At 38.2% G+C, this 16680-nt stretch overlaps 3 protein-coding genes across 3 annotated transcripts in view; all 3 read left to right on the top strand.

Moving 5' to 3' along the window:
- Positions 1-2214: 2214 nt before the first annotated feature.
- eloca (elongin C paralog a) lies at positions 2215-3740 on the top strand. Its single transcript, XM_033985996.2, has 4 exons — positions 2215-2314; positions 2801-2825; positions 2989-3132; positions 3290-3740. Exons 2-4 carry the CDS (start codon positions 2822-2824, stop codon positions 3478-3480), a joined length of 339 nt encoding a protein of 112 aa, XP_033841887.1. The 5' UTR covers positions 2215-2314; positions 2801-2821; the 3' UTR covers positions 3481-3740.
- A 415-nt stretch (positions 3741-4155) lies between these two features.
- Positions 4156-10602, top strand: ube2wb (ubiquitin conjugating enzyme E2 Wb). Its single transcript, XM_033985995.2, has 6 exons — positions 4156-4229; positions 5021-5112; positions 6911-7013; positions 8258-8413; positions 8487-8562; positions 8644-10602. Exons 1-6 carry the CDS (start codon positions 4197-4199, stop codon positions 8655-8657), a joined length of 474 nt encoding a protein of 157 aa, XP_033841886.1. The 5' UTR covers positions 4156-4196; the 3' UTR covers positions 8658-10602.
- Positions 10603-11727: 1125 nt separating this feature from the next.
- Positions 11728-16680, top strand: part of stau2 (staufen double-stranded RNA binding protein 2) — a 56627-nt gene continuing 51674 nt past the window's right edge. Inside the window, exons 1-5 of the mRNA XM_033985994.2 lie at positions 11728-11845; positions 13083-13296; positions 13545-13675; positions 13761-13920; positions 14584-14719. Coding sequence (XP_033841885.1) covers positions 13092-13296; positions 13545-13675; positions 13761-13920; positions 14584-14719 — 632 coding nt within the window. The 5' untranslated portion in view covers positions 11728-11845; positions 13083-13091. The remainder of the gene's footprint in view (positions 11846-13082; positions 13297-13544; positions 13676-13760; positions 13921-14583; positions 14720-16680) is intronic.

The following is a 16680-nucleotide window of genomic DNA, read 5'->3' as shown; positions in this document are numbered from 1 at the left end:
CTTGGCTAAAATGCACTTGTGCTTCTAAAATTGGATTAAGGCTTGTAAGCAGTGACTGGCATATCAGTAGCAAGCCTGTTTTTCAAAAGACATCAATATTAGGCCTATCTTCTTTCCATGCCACACATAGCAAGCTTAAAATGCTTCAACTAGCCTATTTACACAAACCAATCTGAAACTATCAGTTTGTCAGCCAAAGTAAACTATTATGTGTTTGACTATTTAGAGGCACATTTTTCATCATTAACACTTGAACATGACTTATTTAATCATGATTAATTGTAACTGGGTTTGTTCTGTTGGTTTTCAATCAGGCTACCAGTACCTTCACTGCAAAATTGTTCAAAGACGTGCTGACAATTTCAGGAGAGGACATAGACAATCTTAAACATTTGCACAACTATTTGTGCTTGTTTTTGTCTAAATATATAGACACATTTTAGTCTACAATGATGTGTGATTTGATAACCTGTAAATGAATCCCCATAAAATTTGAGGTCCTTTTACAATGAATATATGCCGTTCTATTTGGGGGTGTCTTTGAGCATGCATGTCAGGATATTTTTCTCAATCATAAAAAACGAATATACTGTATTTTGGTCCTTCTATGAAAGTTACCAAAATAAACCAGACAAATGACACATTTTATGTTAATGTCAGAGCATACCATTTTCACAACAGTGCTGCATCTTGTCAGTCTACATGAATTGTGCACAGAATCACAAATCATCAGCTTGTAAAAAGACTGAAAGTAGATTTAACAATTTAGCAGCTGTTGTGTCTGTCACACTCTCCACAGACTTAAGCATTCAGCCACTGGTCAGGGCCATGGAGCTTCTCTGTGTAGTTGCTATGAATTCCAGACTTTATGTCAAGAGGCATACTGTTGGCAGATTAATTCTTCATTCAAATAACATTTAACAAGACACATTATTGTAGTTGATTTTTAACCCCCACAGACCACATCACATATCTGCTTAACTGTAAACTGAAAAACAGAACAGGAGCAGACTTTGTGTCTCTAGGGGCAAAATGGACAGTAGCCTCAGATTCATTGTGACAGGCCTCTTCTATTTTCCAGACCAGGATTGCCTAAAGCAATTCTTGTCCTGTCTTTGGTTCTGACCTGGTTTTGTTTAGAGTCAGTGTGATTTTCACATTCTCTTCTATGAGCAATTGACTTGTGCAGTTGTGAAATGGGGATAATGCCAGTATTGGAATTCTTGTAGAAAATCTTCTTTTACTATGTCTTTACTAATGGCACCATCAATTTAAGTGATTCAATAATGAAACTACCAGGCTTGATAAGCTTTACTTGTTAACAAGTTAACATGGAAGACTTGGACTCACAGACATCAAAAGGTGTCTCAGGACTTTATCACTTGGCATGGTAAGTGTGTTTTCATATTTAGTTTTTGTTAGAGTGTGTTAAGAGGGCCTGTTCTAAAGAGCCATGGCCTCCCCTAAAATAGAGCTGCAGCAGCTGCAGTGGGGTAGGCCATATCAGACACACTTCAAAGCTGTGCCGCTGCCCACTTGCTCTGATCAGAAGCTCTGATAGAGTAATGGGGCACTGAAGGTCAGTGATTGGGTTTTGCTGTTTGTGTGTAGTCCATCAGGAGTCAGAGACCCCAAGAACTTTCCAGAAAATACAGTGCATGGGGCTATGCCTACTTTTACTTATGGAGACTGTTCTCACTGCCACAGCTCTAGGCCTATAACCCCAAAGCCTCACATTTCAACAGATTTGAGGAAGCACCTTAGCAAAGTGACATTCTGAACCTGTCAGTAGCTCTAACTCTATCTTTTCCAAAAAAATAGGTCTAAATTGCCAAACAATTAGGCATCCACATCATTTAGAACATTAAAATGTTTACTAATTCTGCTAGTTTCAAATTTTGTTTCACTGGGATTTACTTAGAACGCAAACGATATGGTTATGAAATTGTGTGTCTGATTTACACCTGTTCTGCCATATCACAATCTCCCCGTTATTCTGACACACTAACGCCATCTACTGGACTAGTATAGAACTGCATTAATTTGTAACATTAGTGGCTCATTTCTAATTAATTGTAACATTTTAACATTTTAATACAGGCTTCTCGTGCACACACACACACTCACAAACACACATACAGTGTATACTATGTGTTAATTTTAGGGCCTTTTATCATTGAAGGAACATTTCTAGTCTGTTGATGTTGTTTCTGCAGGGAAAAATATTCCTACGGACAATTTCCGGAGACCAACAGCTGCTAAGCTGCTAGGCTAAAATCAAGCGCAGTCATCGCTTCATTTCCCCAGCTGATTGGTAAGAAGTGATTTTTTGTGCTTGTTGTTACATTTGTTATAGTTCCTTTTTTGATCTTCAGGATAATATGTGGGATTTTTTTCAGTTAAAACCACACAACTGTTAATTTAATCGCGTTTTCAGGACCGCATTGCTAACAACTTAGCATTGCTGTCGGTTCCTAACTGAATGCCTAACAGTCGGCAAAATTAAGAGTGTTGTTGTGTGAATCAAAGCATGAGTTCATTTAAAACCTTATGAGCATAACACTACATTTTACGTACATTCACTTTGTGGGATGTTTTTGGGGGATTGATGTCAGCGATGGCCGCAGCGATAAAAATTACAACGATTCGACTGCACTAGAAATGTCTAAAGTTGACTAAGAAGAGGATACACATACAACAGCTCCATCATATCTGATGAATCTGACGCTGGTCGTATTGTACCTCTACTGTTTATATAATGTAGCTTCTTTATGGTGTTTTTTTTTTATTATTTCTACAGGGTATTCAACACGAAAACAACATGGGTAAGTTAACAAATGACTTGTAAACTGTTCAGCTTCTGGTCAGAACTAAAACTAAACTAAAATCGGAAGATATATTTTTTTTAAATTGCCACAATTGGTCAAAAGTATTGCCTCAAACATTTGCCTTACAACTGTTAACATATGTCGGTGTGATGTCTTGTAGATGGTGAAGAGAGAACCTACGGTGGCTGTGAAGGTCCAGATGCCATGTATGTGAAGTTAATTTCTTCAGATGGGCATGAATTCATTGTGAAACGAGAACATGCTTTGACCTCTGGAACTATCAAAGCTATGCTAAGTGGACCAGGTAGGTTTCTAAGATTTGGCATAGTCCATAGTGCTATATGCTAAATGTGATTGTGTTGAAGACTTATTTGGTATCACTGAGTGTTAAACATATCTCTGCATCTCTTATTTTATTTGTATGCAAAAAAATAAATAAATTCTATTCTTCACTTTTCCAGGGCAATTTGCTGAGAATGAAACCAATGAAGTGAACTTCAGAGAGATCCCTTCACATGTTCTCTCTAAGGTCTGCATGTATTTTACCTACAAGGTCCGGTACACCAACAGCTCAACAGAAATTCCTGAATTCCCCATTGCCCCAGAGATTGCACTGGAATTGCTCATGGCTGCAAACTTTTTGGATTGTTAAGTGTTAAACTTTTTTTTTTTTTTTTTCTTTTGATATTTTGAGTATTTAACTTGGTTTTTCATGTTCCTCATAAAACAGAAATGTATCACATTGGTTTTGTGTATCATTGTTGTTTGCATCTGACTTACTGTCATAATTTTATTATTATTAAATGATTGAATTTTAAATAACTTTGGACGGCCTGTGTTGAAGTCCTGGAATGTTAAAAATTACCTAACCCTCCCCACTATTGTCCACTCACCATGGAATCTAAATAAAAAGCATTTGGTGAGATCTTTAGAAGCTTCATTACTGTTTATTGATGCACAACACTTTCTGCATGCAATGTAACAACAAACTACAACCAGTAGCAATTCTCAATGAAGCAGATAATGAAGCTTGAGGATTGGGTGAGATCAGTAATGATATGTGTTGTAGATTAAATTATTGCCTCATTTGGCAGTAACAAAGGCATCCATTCACATTTTACTTTAGGTTGACAGAAAAAAAAACATTTCTACAGCTTACAATACCCTTGGTTAAAAAGCAAATTTAATATAATTTTGTCATTTTATCTAAATCTGGTACTGCAGAATGAGATGGGGAAAGGCATAGGCAGTCTGCCCAAGTGCTTGTATAGTGCCCATTGACTATAATGTTATGCCTGGACTGTTGTCTTCTGTCAAAACAACGTGAGTCACGTGACTCCCTGACGTACAGTGCTCAGCTCTCCGCTGATGCAGGGGGTTTCCATCATGGCGTCGATGCAGGTAAGATACATTTGACAGCGATCTCGTGCTTAAATTCAGCATAACACTGCTTGGGGCATCAACAGATCTAATTCTATCCTAAGTATATGCTGGTTCACTCATTATGACTATAGACCGCAAATCAGGGTTTTTGTACTGAGCTGTCAACAGTTAGCGCTTGGTCTTGCTAGCAATACAACTAGCTCATCACCAACACCGACAACCTTAGCAATAATATACGCTTCCTGATGCTCAGTTTTGTGTTTAATAGTGAGTATAACACCGTTCAAACACATTGATAAATACTTCAGCCATGGATCATAATAACTAGGGATTTTGCCGGATATTCAATGTGTTTTTTTGTAGCGTCGATATATTAGGACTTAACCTACTGGTTGCTAGCTTACCACAGTGCGCAGGTTGGGTAGTTTTAGTTTCCTGCAAAGATGAACAGGTGTATTGCTTAAGCTGGTAAGATGTAAACTTAACAACCTCCTTTATTCAAGTGTTATAATTTATCTTAAAACCTACGAATTAAGGAATTGAAACTGATTGTTTATTTTTACCCTTCAGGTTACCAATAATAGTTTGTTGTAGTTCTAGCAAATAGAGTGTAAAGTTAGCGTTAATTCATTAAGTTGAACATCATTGTATGTAATGTGTACTTTGCAAGTCGTTTTTACTTATTATTTGTGATTTTTTTTTTAAATAAACTGTGGCTGCTATAGCTACCTCTCCTACATCTGTTATGTTTTGACTCCTATTGTTCAATAAATTCAGTTTCAATAAAATATTATACTTTTTCATTATAGAAACGGTTACAAAAGGAATTACTAGCCCTGCAAAACGATCCACCCCCAGGAATGACACTCAACGAGAAAAGTGTACAAAACACAATAACACAGTAAGTAAAACTTTTACAGAAACACTGGGCCACAAAGTAATTTTGAACAAAGGTGTGATGACTAGAAGAGATGAGTTGAGAATACTCTGGTAACATCTAGTTGACTATTGAGGGGGAAGAATTGGGGTTATTTCAGAGTTACTGGCAGATCAGACCCAACAGTGAAGTCTCTAATGCCTAGTGTCCATCCTAGTAAAATATTAATCAGATGACATGTACTAGTTGGGCTTAGGTAGCAAGGAACCCAGACTGCTGGACAGTAGACCTTTTCTGTCTGGGTGTCTCAGTGTCCTATACAATTTAAAAGTGACATTGATGGTGTTAACCACCAAAGGTGTTAACCAACCATAGGCTTGTTGTCATTGACAAGTTTTCAAGTGCAATATATTGTTGAAGAACATATATAGGATTAACGATAGTATGAATGACCCTTAATAAAAACAAAAACAAAAAAACAACAACTAATAAATGTGAAATATTGTTCAAACCTATTAGTAGTTATTTTTCATTTATAATGAGTTATTTATTCAAGCCTTTACAGCTCAAATCTTATTGTATTGCCAAAATGTAACCGAAAATGTACCCACGATAAATATTACTCCCCCCAAAAAATTAACGTTGTGTTCTTGTTGTATTATTATGTATTGAATGATAAGTCAATATAATAGTCATCATGGCAGGCCTAGCAAACCACTTCTATTACTACTCTCTGTTTTGTTGTATTTGCATTGTGGCCAGGACAGCATTTGTTGCTAATTTTGGATACTATTGTTTGGTTTCAAGATTCAAGAAGTTGTTCTTCACATGAAAAGTCTCCCAACCAGTTTGTCTGGCTTGTACACTTAGCCAGAATCCTAGGTTTAGATGCTATGTGTGGGTGTGCTGTTGTCCTATTAATGTGTGAAAAGGTCATTGTTTTAAAGGATAGCAGCTGAAGGGATCTGTGCTTTATCTTGTTAATGTATCCCTTTCTCCACTAAATACCACAGTACTTGCCAAGCGAAGTAGAATTTGATCATGTGGTGTATAATATATCCATGGTCTCCTCCTGAGAGCCATTGTCTGTGGGTGTAGGATGAGGGAGGTATAGCTGACATAAAGCTTTATGTGTGTTTGAGAAAAATGGCTGATCACTTGACCATTAGATATTATTAGAGTGAAGGGACTGTGGCTTTCTGGGAGAATGAGAGACCTAAATGCTAAGCTGCCCAAGGCTAAATCACTTTGGTGCAAAAAGTAGGACAGATATTGTGATGACCACCCCCCACGTTCTATGATTATGACTCAAATTTTAATCAGAAAATATTCAAAGCAGGACATCCAAAGCCCAGTCAGCAATGTTCTGTTAGCTGTTCAAAATAGATGGTTCACAATGATCAATAAAGTATCACATATTTCTAAAGCACTGAATAACCCATTGGGGGTGTAAAATGTCACTGAAATGAGTCAGTCTTAACACACTCTTCTCTTCAGACTGCATGATAGCTCTGATTCTGAATAATGTGTAATATTGGTTTAGTGATATATTGGAATTATGTTTTAAAATTGTGTAAATTACAGAACAAAATGCTGTGTGGTCATTTAACTTGCATAAATCTATCAAACAAAGAAAAAACTTACAAATAGCTGTGCATGACATTGATGCATCCATTTATTGATTACCAACAGAAAAGAGGTCATGAACTCGGCAACATATTGGATGTGACTATTGCCAAGAATAATGTTAAATGATTATTTGGTGACTGTGGACTCTCTTTCTGTAATTGTTTGACATGTTTAATACTTGTGTGATTTCCAGGTGGATTGTAGATATGGAGGGAGCCCCTGGCACACTTTACGAAGGAGAAAAATTTCAGCTGCTTTTTAAATTTAGTAGTCGTTATCCTTTTGATTCACCTCAGGTAAGCAGCATGTTTCATCATTCTGCCTTTTAAATTCCTTGACAAAGACTTCTTCTCTGGTTAAACACAAGGCCAGGGCAAACTGGTATAATCAATGAAATATTCAAATAAATCTCTAGGGTTGTCAGGGCAATAGTAATAAGCACAGAAACGCCACAGCAGCAGATCATTAGCTCAGGCACCAAGTGGATTAGTTTTACTCAAGAATAGAATAAATAAAAAATAAATCAATGAGATTGGGCTCATACATTCTTCTAATAGTTCACATGCAACAATATACCATAATATAATAAACAAGATCATGATAAAAAAAACATTGTAATGATTTTTAAAAAGCTTCTTAACATAAGTAATGCTACTTCATATTATGTTATCAACCAGTTTCTCTGCCTTCTTTTTCCATAAATGCAAATAAAGTACATACAGACGCATTACGTTATGTTTGAACTCTGCTATCTGCTTCATGTATCTGACATACTTTCTGTCATCTGTTGTGGGAGGCCTATTTGGTGCCAGGCATCTGTGACACATTGTTGCCCTGCATTAACTGCTTTACCACTTAACCACCCACCATCTTTTGGCTTTGCGACCCCAAGCGCTTATCAAACCCTATATATCTACCAACTCTTGACTACTGAATCAGTGCAAATGTTGAATTGTTGTTTTCTGCTGTATTTTTCTGTAGTTTATTTCTTTCTAAACCTAAGGCTGCCCGACCCTGGCCTCTCTGTCCTAATCCCGGAGCCCCATTTCAAATCTTACACAGCCACTGTTTACACCAAAGTCAGATTATTTTCAGATTTAAAAAAAAAAGAAAACCCAAAATAGCCTGAAATCTTATAAGTCAATGTAAAATCTAACCTCTGTGCATTTACCACCAAAGTCAATGTTCTATTTCTAAAGTTAATGTGTTACATATAAGCCACATATAAACCTATAGATGAAAACTGAGCAGTGATGTGGTGCTAACCCATATAAATCCCTATGAAAAGTTAAATGTTCGAAAGGTAAATATGGTTGCTGGGGCATGATGAACAATCTATTGTGCTTCCTGTAGAAATATTTTGGCATTCAAACCATCTACCTCAGGATTGCCACAAAACATTCCTTGGATTGCACAGTTGTTTGCTAGCAAGTGAAGTGGAAAGGAAAGTGACTATAATAACAGAACTATTGGACTGGTAAATGCCTCAATCATTTCAGCTGCTACAATTTGTAAATAGGTTGTTTGGGGTTTGTTGCAGGTAATGTTCACAGGGGAGAATATACCTGTCCACCCTCATGTGTATAGCAACGGTCACATCTGTCTATCTATTCTAACGGAGGATTGGTCGCCAGCCCTCTCAGTGCAATCAGTATGTCTTAGCATTATCAGCATGTTGTCCAGCTGCAAAGAAAAGGTAGGCTCTCATCAAATACATGTTTATTTTTGGTAGATACTTTCTGTGAATTAACTGAACTCTCCTTTTGCAGAGGCGACCCCCAGATAATTCCTTTTATGTTAGAACGTGTAACAAAAATCCAAAGAAGACAAAATGGTGGTATCATGGTAAGCGCCTTTTGAATTTTATGCTTTTATGCTATACTTTTATCATTATTTTATTTCTAATATGTTTATTTCCTTCCACAGATGATACATGCTAATGTACAGAAACTTTGTAATACATGTAGAGTAAAGGAGTCCTACTGAACTACATAAGCACTTTTTAAATCATTCAGTCTTTGAACTCTGACCTATGACTGGCACAGTGGACTACATGCGCTGGATGCTTCGGACTGCATTTTCTAAGGGTGGACGGACGCATGTTTTGGTCAGTTCTAATATAAAGGAACATGCATTTAATCGACCCAGAATGGACTGGTAGTAATGCAGAAAGGAAGCATTCATAGTAACATAATTATTGTTGTTTTAAGATTATTGTTTGTTTTTCGTTTTATTTGTGTGAGGGTGCAGTCTAAGGTCCTTATGTTGTGCAATAAGAACTGATGGATGCATGCTTGGGCCTACAAATCCAAATTGTTTTCCTAGAGCGATTTGACTGACACAATCCCAAGATAATGCTTCAAGTCTATTTGTTGTTTTATTTTCTACTCTTTTATGCACTGTGAAAGTAAATACAGAATGGGCACTATCAGATCATTTATCCTAACTTGCAGATGCACTGTTGAAGTCCTCCACACGGTTTAAATATTACGTTTGATTTGTCACTATAGTTCTCAAATGTTAACAGCATTAATTCTCCATTGGACAGACTGAGGTACAGATGGGAGTTTGAACTGGTGATAGAGCTCTTCGTCAGCTAACACAGTCTTACAGTTGGACCGAACGCGTGTAGTGTTCATATGTCCAGGCTTCAAGATGTCCAACGGTGTCTCTCTTCCATATTACGAATGTGTGTAACGATCATTGTCACATGGTCCGTATTTAATTGTGTGGATTTGTTTATGCTTTAACTCTGTCTGATTTTTAATGTCGATTTTGTAATGTTTATTTTTCCATCTAGCTAAAGAGTTTTTTCAATGGGTCAGTACAGTTTATATTTTTATTTAATTTAAGCTTTTGAGATCAGAAGGGTAGAGGAAAAAGAAGAGTTACCATGATAAAGGACATGTGATTTCCTGGTCAGAGTTTTTGGCTCAGGTACTTTTTCAATATATAGATCAACTCTAAAAAAAAAGATAACCTATCAGATATTTTTAATTATATTTTCACCAAAAGAGACTGTTATGTTGTAAGATAATAACATGTCTAAAAATTATTGTACAGTATATACAACTGTTGGATGATGTAAACTAAATTAGCAGAGGATGCTTTTTTTTTTTTAATTTATAGCAGGGTGGTGATGATAATAATAGGAGTGCTTTATTTCAGTGAAGTTTTGATTGCTTATTATTAGGACATGTACAGTCATCTTGAAACACAAATTTAAGTAGTTTTTGGTGGGGGTGCATGCCATTTTAAACCCTACTTTTTCTTATTGGCATTGGACATTGTGACAGCTATATGTCTTTCCATTTTACGAATTATTTATGGAATTAATATAAACCTCACATCTGGAGGCTGTGTGGCTCTAGGTCTTTTCGGGCTGTAATCACTCCATTCCTAAAGTTTATCGCCATCCAGTTTAAAATACTTGAATTTGACATCTTTGTATTTTGCATTTTTTTCTAAGGTCTATTTGAGTTTCATGAATGTGTGAATGTGATACTGTAGAGATTATTACAGCACATAGCTATCTCTTAGCATAACTTTAAAAAGTCAACTATAACCAATGAATATTTTTAGCTTCATTGAAACTATCTGCTGTAAGGAAAGACTTGGGAATTGTATACATGCAGTCAACAGTTTGAGCAGTAGATTACTTTGATTTGGGAATGCTTTGTGTGAATTTGTTACTGGGGGTTCGATTGCATCATGTTTTTCCTTTTCTTTTCGGTTTAGTTCACGCTGGTTGTTGTGAGTGATCAACACTAATGAGGGCGTGTTTTTTTACATTTTGACATGTGTTCTGGGATGTGCAAGCTCCATGTAATAGGTGCCTGTTCATTTTAATAATCAATAATAAAACAAAGATTCACTTTTATTAAAGATTGGTTTGGCTTATTTGAAATGTTCAAACATGAGTGTATGGCAGTTTTCAACTTAGAATCAGTTATATCATAAGTGTGACCAGGGGAGTTGGGGCCCATTCTCGGGGCCCAGAATAGGAACCTCTGCAAATTAATATTAGAGGACTTCTGTTGAAGGACCTGTGTGGCACTTTTTACAGAACATAATTTCAGTAATATTATTAAAGCTGTTTAACCTTTTGGGGTCCCCCCTAATCAGAGGGATGACGCAATGCACAAACTGTCTTACAATATTTATTCTCTTTGTATCACTAGTCTAGTACTTTATCTATGCCCCTATCATAAGAAAGTGCAGTGTTGTTTCTGTCCTTGAGATGAAAGACACGGTGTAGAATGTTATTGTACAGTGGCAGGGAATGAAAGAAAAGACTTTCAACGTAATTTGAAGTTGTTTGTATTATGTCTACGATTGTGGACACAAATGTAGCCTCATCTTTGTCTCTGACCATATCTACCATCACCAACAAAATTGGAGATAAGTAAGACTATATATGTTAGTTGTTGAATGCTCATACATTTTGAGTGAACCTGTTTATTGTCTTTATATGAACTTATAAATCATTCCTTTGGATAAACTATGAGAAGTATAAATTATCACGACAAGTGCAAAATTGCGCCATCTGCTGGTCATACTAAAAGGTTGCCATCAAAGAATTAGACATCTTAATTATTAAAGTAAGATCAGCTAATTGCATGCATGCATTTTGTGCCATAGAGACAATAGTTGAGACTTCACTCTTCATCTGCTCTATATACTGTTTGACTCTTTTGCAATTATAACTTAAAATGGTTGAAGTGCAGTTGTTTACAAATATACGCTCTGTTAAAAAAGTACAAGAAAGTTGGTACATTCCAGTTTGCATTTGTGCAGTTTTTCCATCTTATAAAGTTGCACTGCCGAGGGCCGAGGAAGCAAAGAAGGACGAAACCACTGGGCAGAGCGCGGGGGTGCGCACTTCATTCAACACTCAATCGACAAAACCGCTAAGCAAGCGGCACCGAAAGTAACTTATAGTTTGCCCATAAAAAGAAAGATGCACCTTTTAAAAATAATGGACAAAGCTCCCATGCATTCCTTGAATTTCAGTACATTTCAATAGTTTGTTTGTTTGACGAATAAGGTGGTCTGCCCCCACTTCATCCAGTTCTCTTTAGTGTTTGCCAATGTTGGAGGTGTAACTGGGGTCTGGCCCTGGATTAAGGTAAAATATAACATCAAATGCTGTCCCTTTGTAGTCGTGTAATCTTCAGGGGATCCTCCACACAGTTGTCAGTCCGTATAAGATGTTGCGGGCGACTGAAATGGCCCAGACTTTGGCGGAGGATGGGCCGTGTGGAGATGCTAGCAAAGGGGTATTCGGCCGTGCAGCCATGATGAGCTTTAACCGGCTAAACTAGCGTAGCTGGATGGGGCTTCATATTTTTTAGACAATGTGGTCGATTGCAACGATAAAACTTGTAAATGCATGCATTGTTACTGATTCTTTACTCTTCATTTTAGTGACTGACATTTGCAGTAAACGTCATTATTGTGGTTTGATCTTTAGCTTTCTGCTTAGCACACTCAGTTCTGTGGGTTCAGGGGTTGAATCTCTGCCTTTCAACCCTACGTTTCATCATAATGAGCAGCTACAATGGACCTTTTTGTTGTAGCAGTGATTGTCATGGCATGAATATTGACACGCGAATACAAATAATAAACCAGGGTGAGGAGGCGGCGCCCTGGTCGTAAAATGATAGTCGCCGGGTGCTGCTTTAAGGCTGCTTGTAATATTAAAGGATTTTTTTTAGAGTCGTTTAGGCCTGTTCAGAAAAAATACCTGCATCAAAGTTTGTTTACAATTTACTACATTAAGCCGTTGAGCCAAGGTGGAAAACGTAGGCCTACTGAGGAATTGTTGAGTTTGTTCACATTTTGGCAATGGGAAACACATTATTCCATTTACACAGTAATGGTTTCCTTCCTTCTTTGTCAAATAATATTATTTTAGAATAAAAAAATATAAAAATGTCTGTCAGATAATAGGTAAACAAAAAAAAATGTTGCAGTTTCTCTATGTTAAATGGTGAATGTACATATTTAAGCATTTTATTTGTAATTATTCACACATCCATGCTATTTCACATAAGACATAATCAAACATCTACTGTCTTGTTGGAGCCATCACAGGATTGCTTTTACTGGAGAGCTCAGCAGCAGTAACATGAGCAAAGCCCCTTCAATAAAGGGACATTGTCTGTTTGTATTAGCCTTGGATCAGAATGTGAGATAGGCCTGGGCTGCCCAGTTTGAAGTCTACTCTGGCCTTGTATACAGCTTCACATAAAACTAAACTGCCACAAATGGCAAATCTGCCAAAATAGATCGCAAAATGTTTCTGGGAGTGTTAAGACTACTATTTTTGAAGAACACATTTTTCATTTAGTTGTTATTTCTAGAAAAAGAGCATGGCTCAAGTGAAAGTACAGACCTCGGCACCCCTGGCTGGTCCTGGCCTCTCTCCTGGAGCTCCTGCAGCGGCCGTGGCCAGCCCCGGAGCCCTGAGTCTGCAGCCCTCTGTCAACGGCACCAGCCCAGCCCCAGCCCCCACATCCGGCTGCCCTGCTCCTGCAGGCGGATATGGGGACACCCCTGTGTCTGCTTCACCACCAGGTACACTCCAGCACCATACAAGTGTGCTATGCTATTATCCATAGCAGTGACTCAAGTGTAGACTAGTATAAACATCATTTTACCTTTGAAATATTTCTGTACACACCTTGTGTGTTTAACCAACTATTAACAGAAAAATGTAGTGTCTTTTAGAACTTGTATTACTGAGTTGAGATTATTATGTTAAATCATATCTAATGGTATTTATTCTTTCTGAGAGGAAAATTTATAGTAAAATGTTTTTCCAGGCCCATCCCAGGACAACATGGCAAACCCTAAAGAGAAAACTCCAATGTGTTTGGTGAATGAGTTAGCCCGTTTTAATAGAATCCAGCCACAGTATAAGCTGCTCAATGAGAGAGGGCCTGCACATGCAAAGGTAGCACTTTTTCTTTCTATTTTTCACAGGTATTGTTGCCACAGAATTTATGCTAGAATACTGACAATTGTAATTACTCCTGTAGATCTTCACAGTACAGCTGACTCTTGGGGAGCAGGTCTGGGAAGCTGAAGGCACCAGCATCAAAAAGGCCCAGCACTCCACTGCTGCCAAAGCCCTGGACGAGAGTGTGCTCCCCCGGCCCGCGCCACGCTCCCCAAAAGTGGACATCAACAGTAACCCAGGTACGACCATCGCATTATTATTCATTATCTACCTTTCTCTTGTTTTAAGCAACATGGCATTTTGCAGTCTTTGTAGCGTCTTACATGACACACACTTCTGAAATCTAATCCATATTGATTTCTTTGTGTAATTTGATCTGTATTATACTGTTTTTAAGCATTATTGGGTTTTGTAGGAATTTTAAACCCTGTTAATTTATTTGTTGTGCATTTTATAGTATTGAATTTAATAATAATAATAATGCCTTACACTTGTAATGCGCTTTACAGGCTTGTCAAAGCCTCTCAAAGCGCTACACTATAGTCATTATTCATTCATTTCCACACTTGGTGATGGTAAGCTACTATTGTAGCCACAGCTGCCCTGGGGAGACTGACGGAAGCGAGGCTGCCAATCTGCGCCATCGGCCCCTCCGACCACCACCTATCATTCACGCACACACCACTTTCATACTAGGCAATGTGGGTGAAGTGTCTTGCCTAAGGACACAACAACAGAACTTGGTCCGAGCGGGACTCTATCCTCCGACCTTCGGGTTGGGGGACCAACACTCTAACCACTGAGCCACTGTCGCCCCAATTTAATTTAATGTGGTGCACATGTTTTTGGAATAAATTTAAAGTTTGACAATGTGTGCTGGCATATGCTTTTGGCTTGTGCAGGCAGCATAACACCAACAGTGGAGCTGAATGGCCTGGCTATGAAGAGAGGGGAGCCTGCTATCTACCGGCCTTTGGATCCTAAACCAATGCCCAACTACAGAGCAAACTACAACTTTAGAGGGATGTTCAACCAAAGGTAAGCAATCTTTGTCATCACTGCATGTACTAGATTAGCTGCTGTTTGAATTATTTTCTCTGTCCAAGATGGATGGCTGCACAGTTAGTCTTGGTACTAGTATTATCTGGACAAGGTCTTGATATATTTCCAGTGGCCTCATGCGGCATTGTTTCTTTGATCCCCCTGGGCTCCGATGTATGTCGGGCTCAGACCCTGCGCCCCATATGTTCCCAAACTGATGAAACGTGGTGCCCTCGTGACATCCTCTTACGCTCAGTCTCTGTCAACCTTCTTGTTTCCTTTTGACTTTGTGTCTGCTTTACTGGAGCCATTCAGCCATTTCTCCAACGCCATAAAAGTGTCACAGAACTGCAATTAATGATGAGCTCTCAGTAAGTGATGTAACATTACTTAGACGGGTGAGTACGGTGGACTCTGGAGGTGTTTGATGTTATCCATCAGCCGGTGACTAACCAGTGGAGTGTGGGAAGCCCTCCTGTTTTGAAGAGGGCGCATATAGTTACTTCACAAAGATAATTCAAAGTCTAAGTCCAAATATTACTCAACTAGAAAAATAGATTATGTGCTAAAGTTCTTGGTCTATACTTATTTTCATAACAAAATGGTAACATTTCGTACAGTTTGAAAAGAGGAGAATTATATGGCACCATTTGGACCTGGTGGAAATAAATAAATTTACTGATCGTTTGCCTGCGCTAACTCACAAAGTACCTCTAGGTGGCAGTGTTTCCTTATTCCAGAAACATGTTTCTGGACACTGAAGTTATAAAGGAGATTTTGAAACATCTTTTCTTCAATTTAATGAATAGAGTTTTCAAATAATTCTGCATATAGTGAATTGGCCGCTATAGAACTTACTGCTAAAAGTAGAAGAGACATTTGTTATGATTTTGTGGCTCCGAAAAATCCCAAGACGCTACTTTCCACTGCTAAATGTGTAGATATTTCAAAGAAAAATGCATGGACAATGCCAGAAAATGTGATTCAGTTGCTGTGTTGGATAACTGCGTCTCGTCAGCAGACAGTCTAGCATCTGGCTCACATCTTTTTCTATTTGATCCGTGCAGGAACAAACAGGGGGTGCAAGACAAATGTCTGCGGGGTAGAGCTGCAAATCTGTTTTCCAGCATGTGTCTGTCAATGTCATCTGTCACTGTGATGACTTTTGTGACTGAGGTATGCTGCCAGGACAGAGGAGCTGTGTGCGCCAAGAACACTCCAAACACTTATGTCCCACCAAGGTCATCCATGTTTCCACAAGGTCTTTCTTTTAGTGTGGTCAAGGCTTTTATTAATGAAAGTGAATATGAATTCTCTTCATAAGATGACTGAATATGTGCTGGAGTGACGGGCTATGTCCACTATCAGTCACCCTAATGATGCTGCAGCCAAGGGAAGGTTTCCATATATCCCATGTCCTTACCTATTATGATGAATAAGAGTGATCCAGAGTCATGTTGATGGAGAATCCACCCATTAAAAGGGCAGCCTGGCTCTGATCCATCAGTGCACTAATCACCAGCACGACCAGTATTGATTCCTTCAGAAAGTGCCCTGATGAGAAAATACAGCGATAATATGAAAAGTGCATTTATCTGTGTCTTAATGAATCTTATTTATGGTGAAGGGTCTTGGCATTATACCCGACCATCCACGTCTGCGCTTAAACTGGAGAATTATGGCCTTCCTAATGCAGGGACATTGTTCATTCCTAAATACTGATTCTCTTCCTTCTCTTAATTTTTTTTCAAACTGATCTAATATCTGACTGAGGTGGCGTGCAACATTATTAGGAAACCAAGCCTAAATGATTCACAGACATTACCAGTGAATAAGGAAAATATTTGGGTTATCAAGATATGCAGTTACATCAGTGCTCCCCTCATGGACAATCCCCGCTCCTGTGTTATCATTGGAACACCTGTTTGCATTGACTCATCGCGGACTCCTCCAAATCT

This window comes from Periophthalmus magnuspinnatus, chromosome 20 (assembly GCF_009829125.3).
Source record: "Periophthalmus magnuspinnatus isolate fPerMag1 chromosome 20, fPerMag1.2.pri, whole genome shotgun sequence".
NCBI lineage: Eukaryota > Metazoa > Chordata > Actinopteri > Gobiiformes > Gobiidae > Periophthalmus > Periophthalmus magnuspinnatus.
The sequence above is the reverse complement of the archived record's forward strand: the minus strand, read 5'-3'. Positions and strand labels throughout refer to the sequence as shown.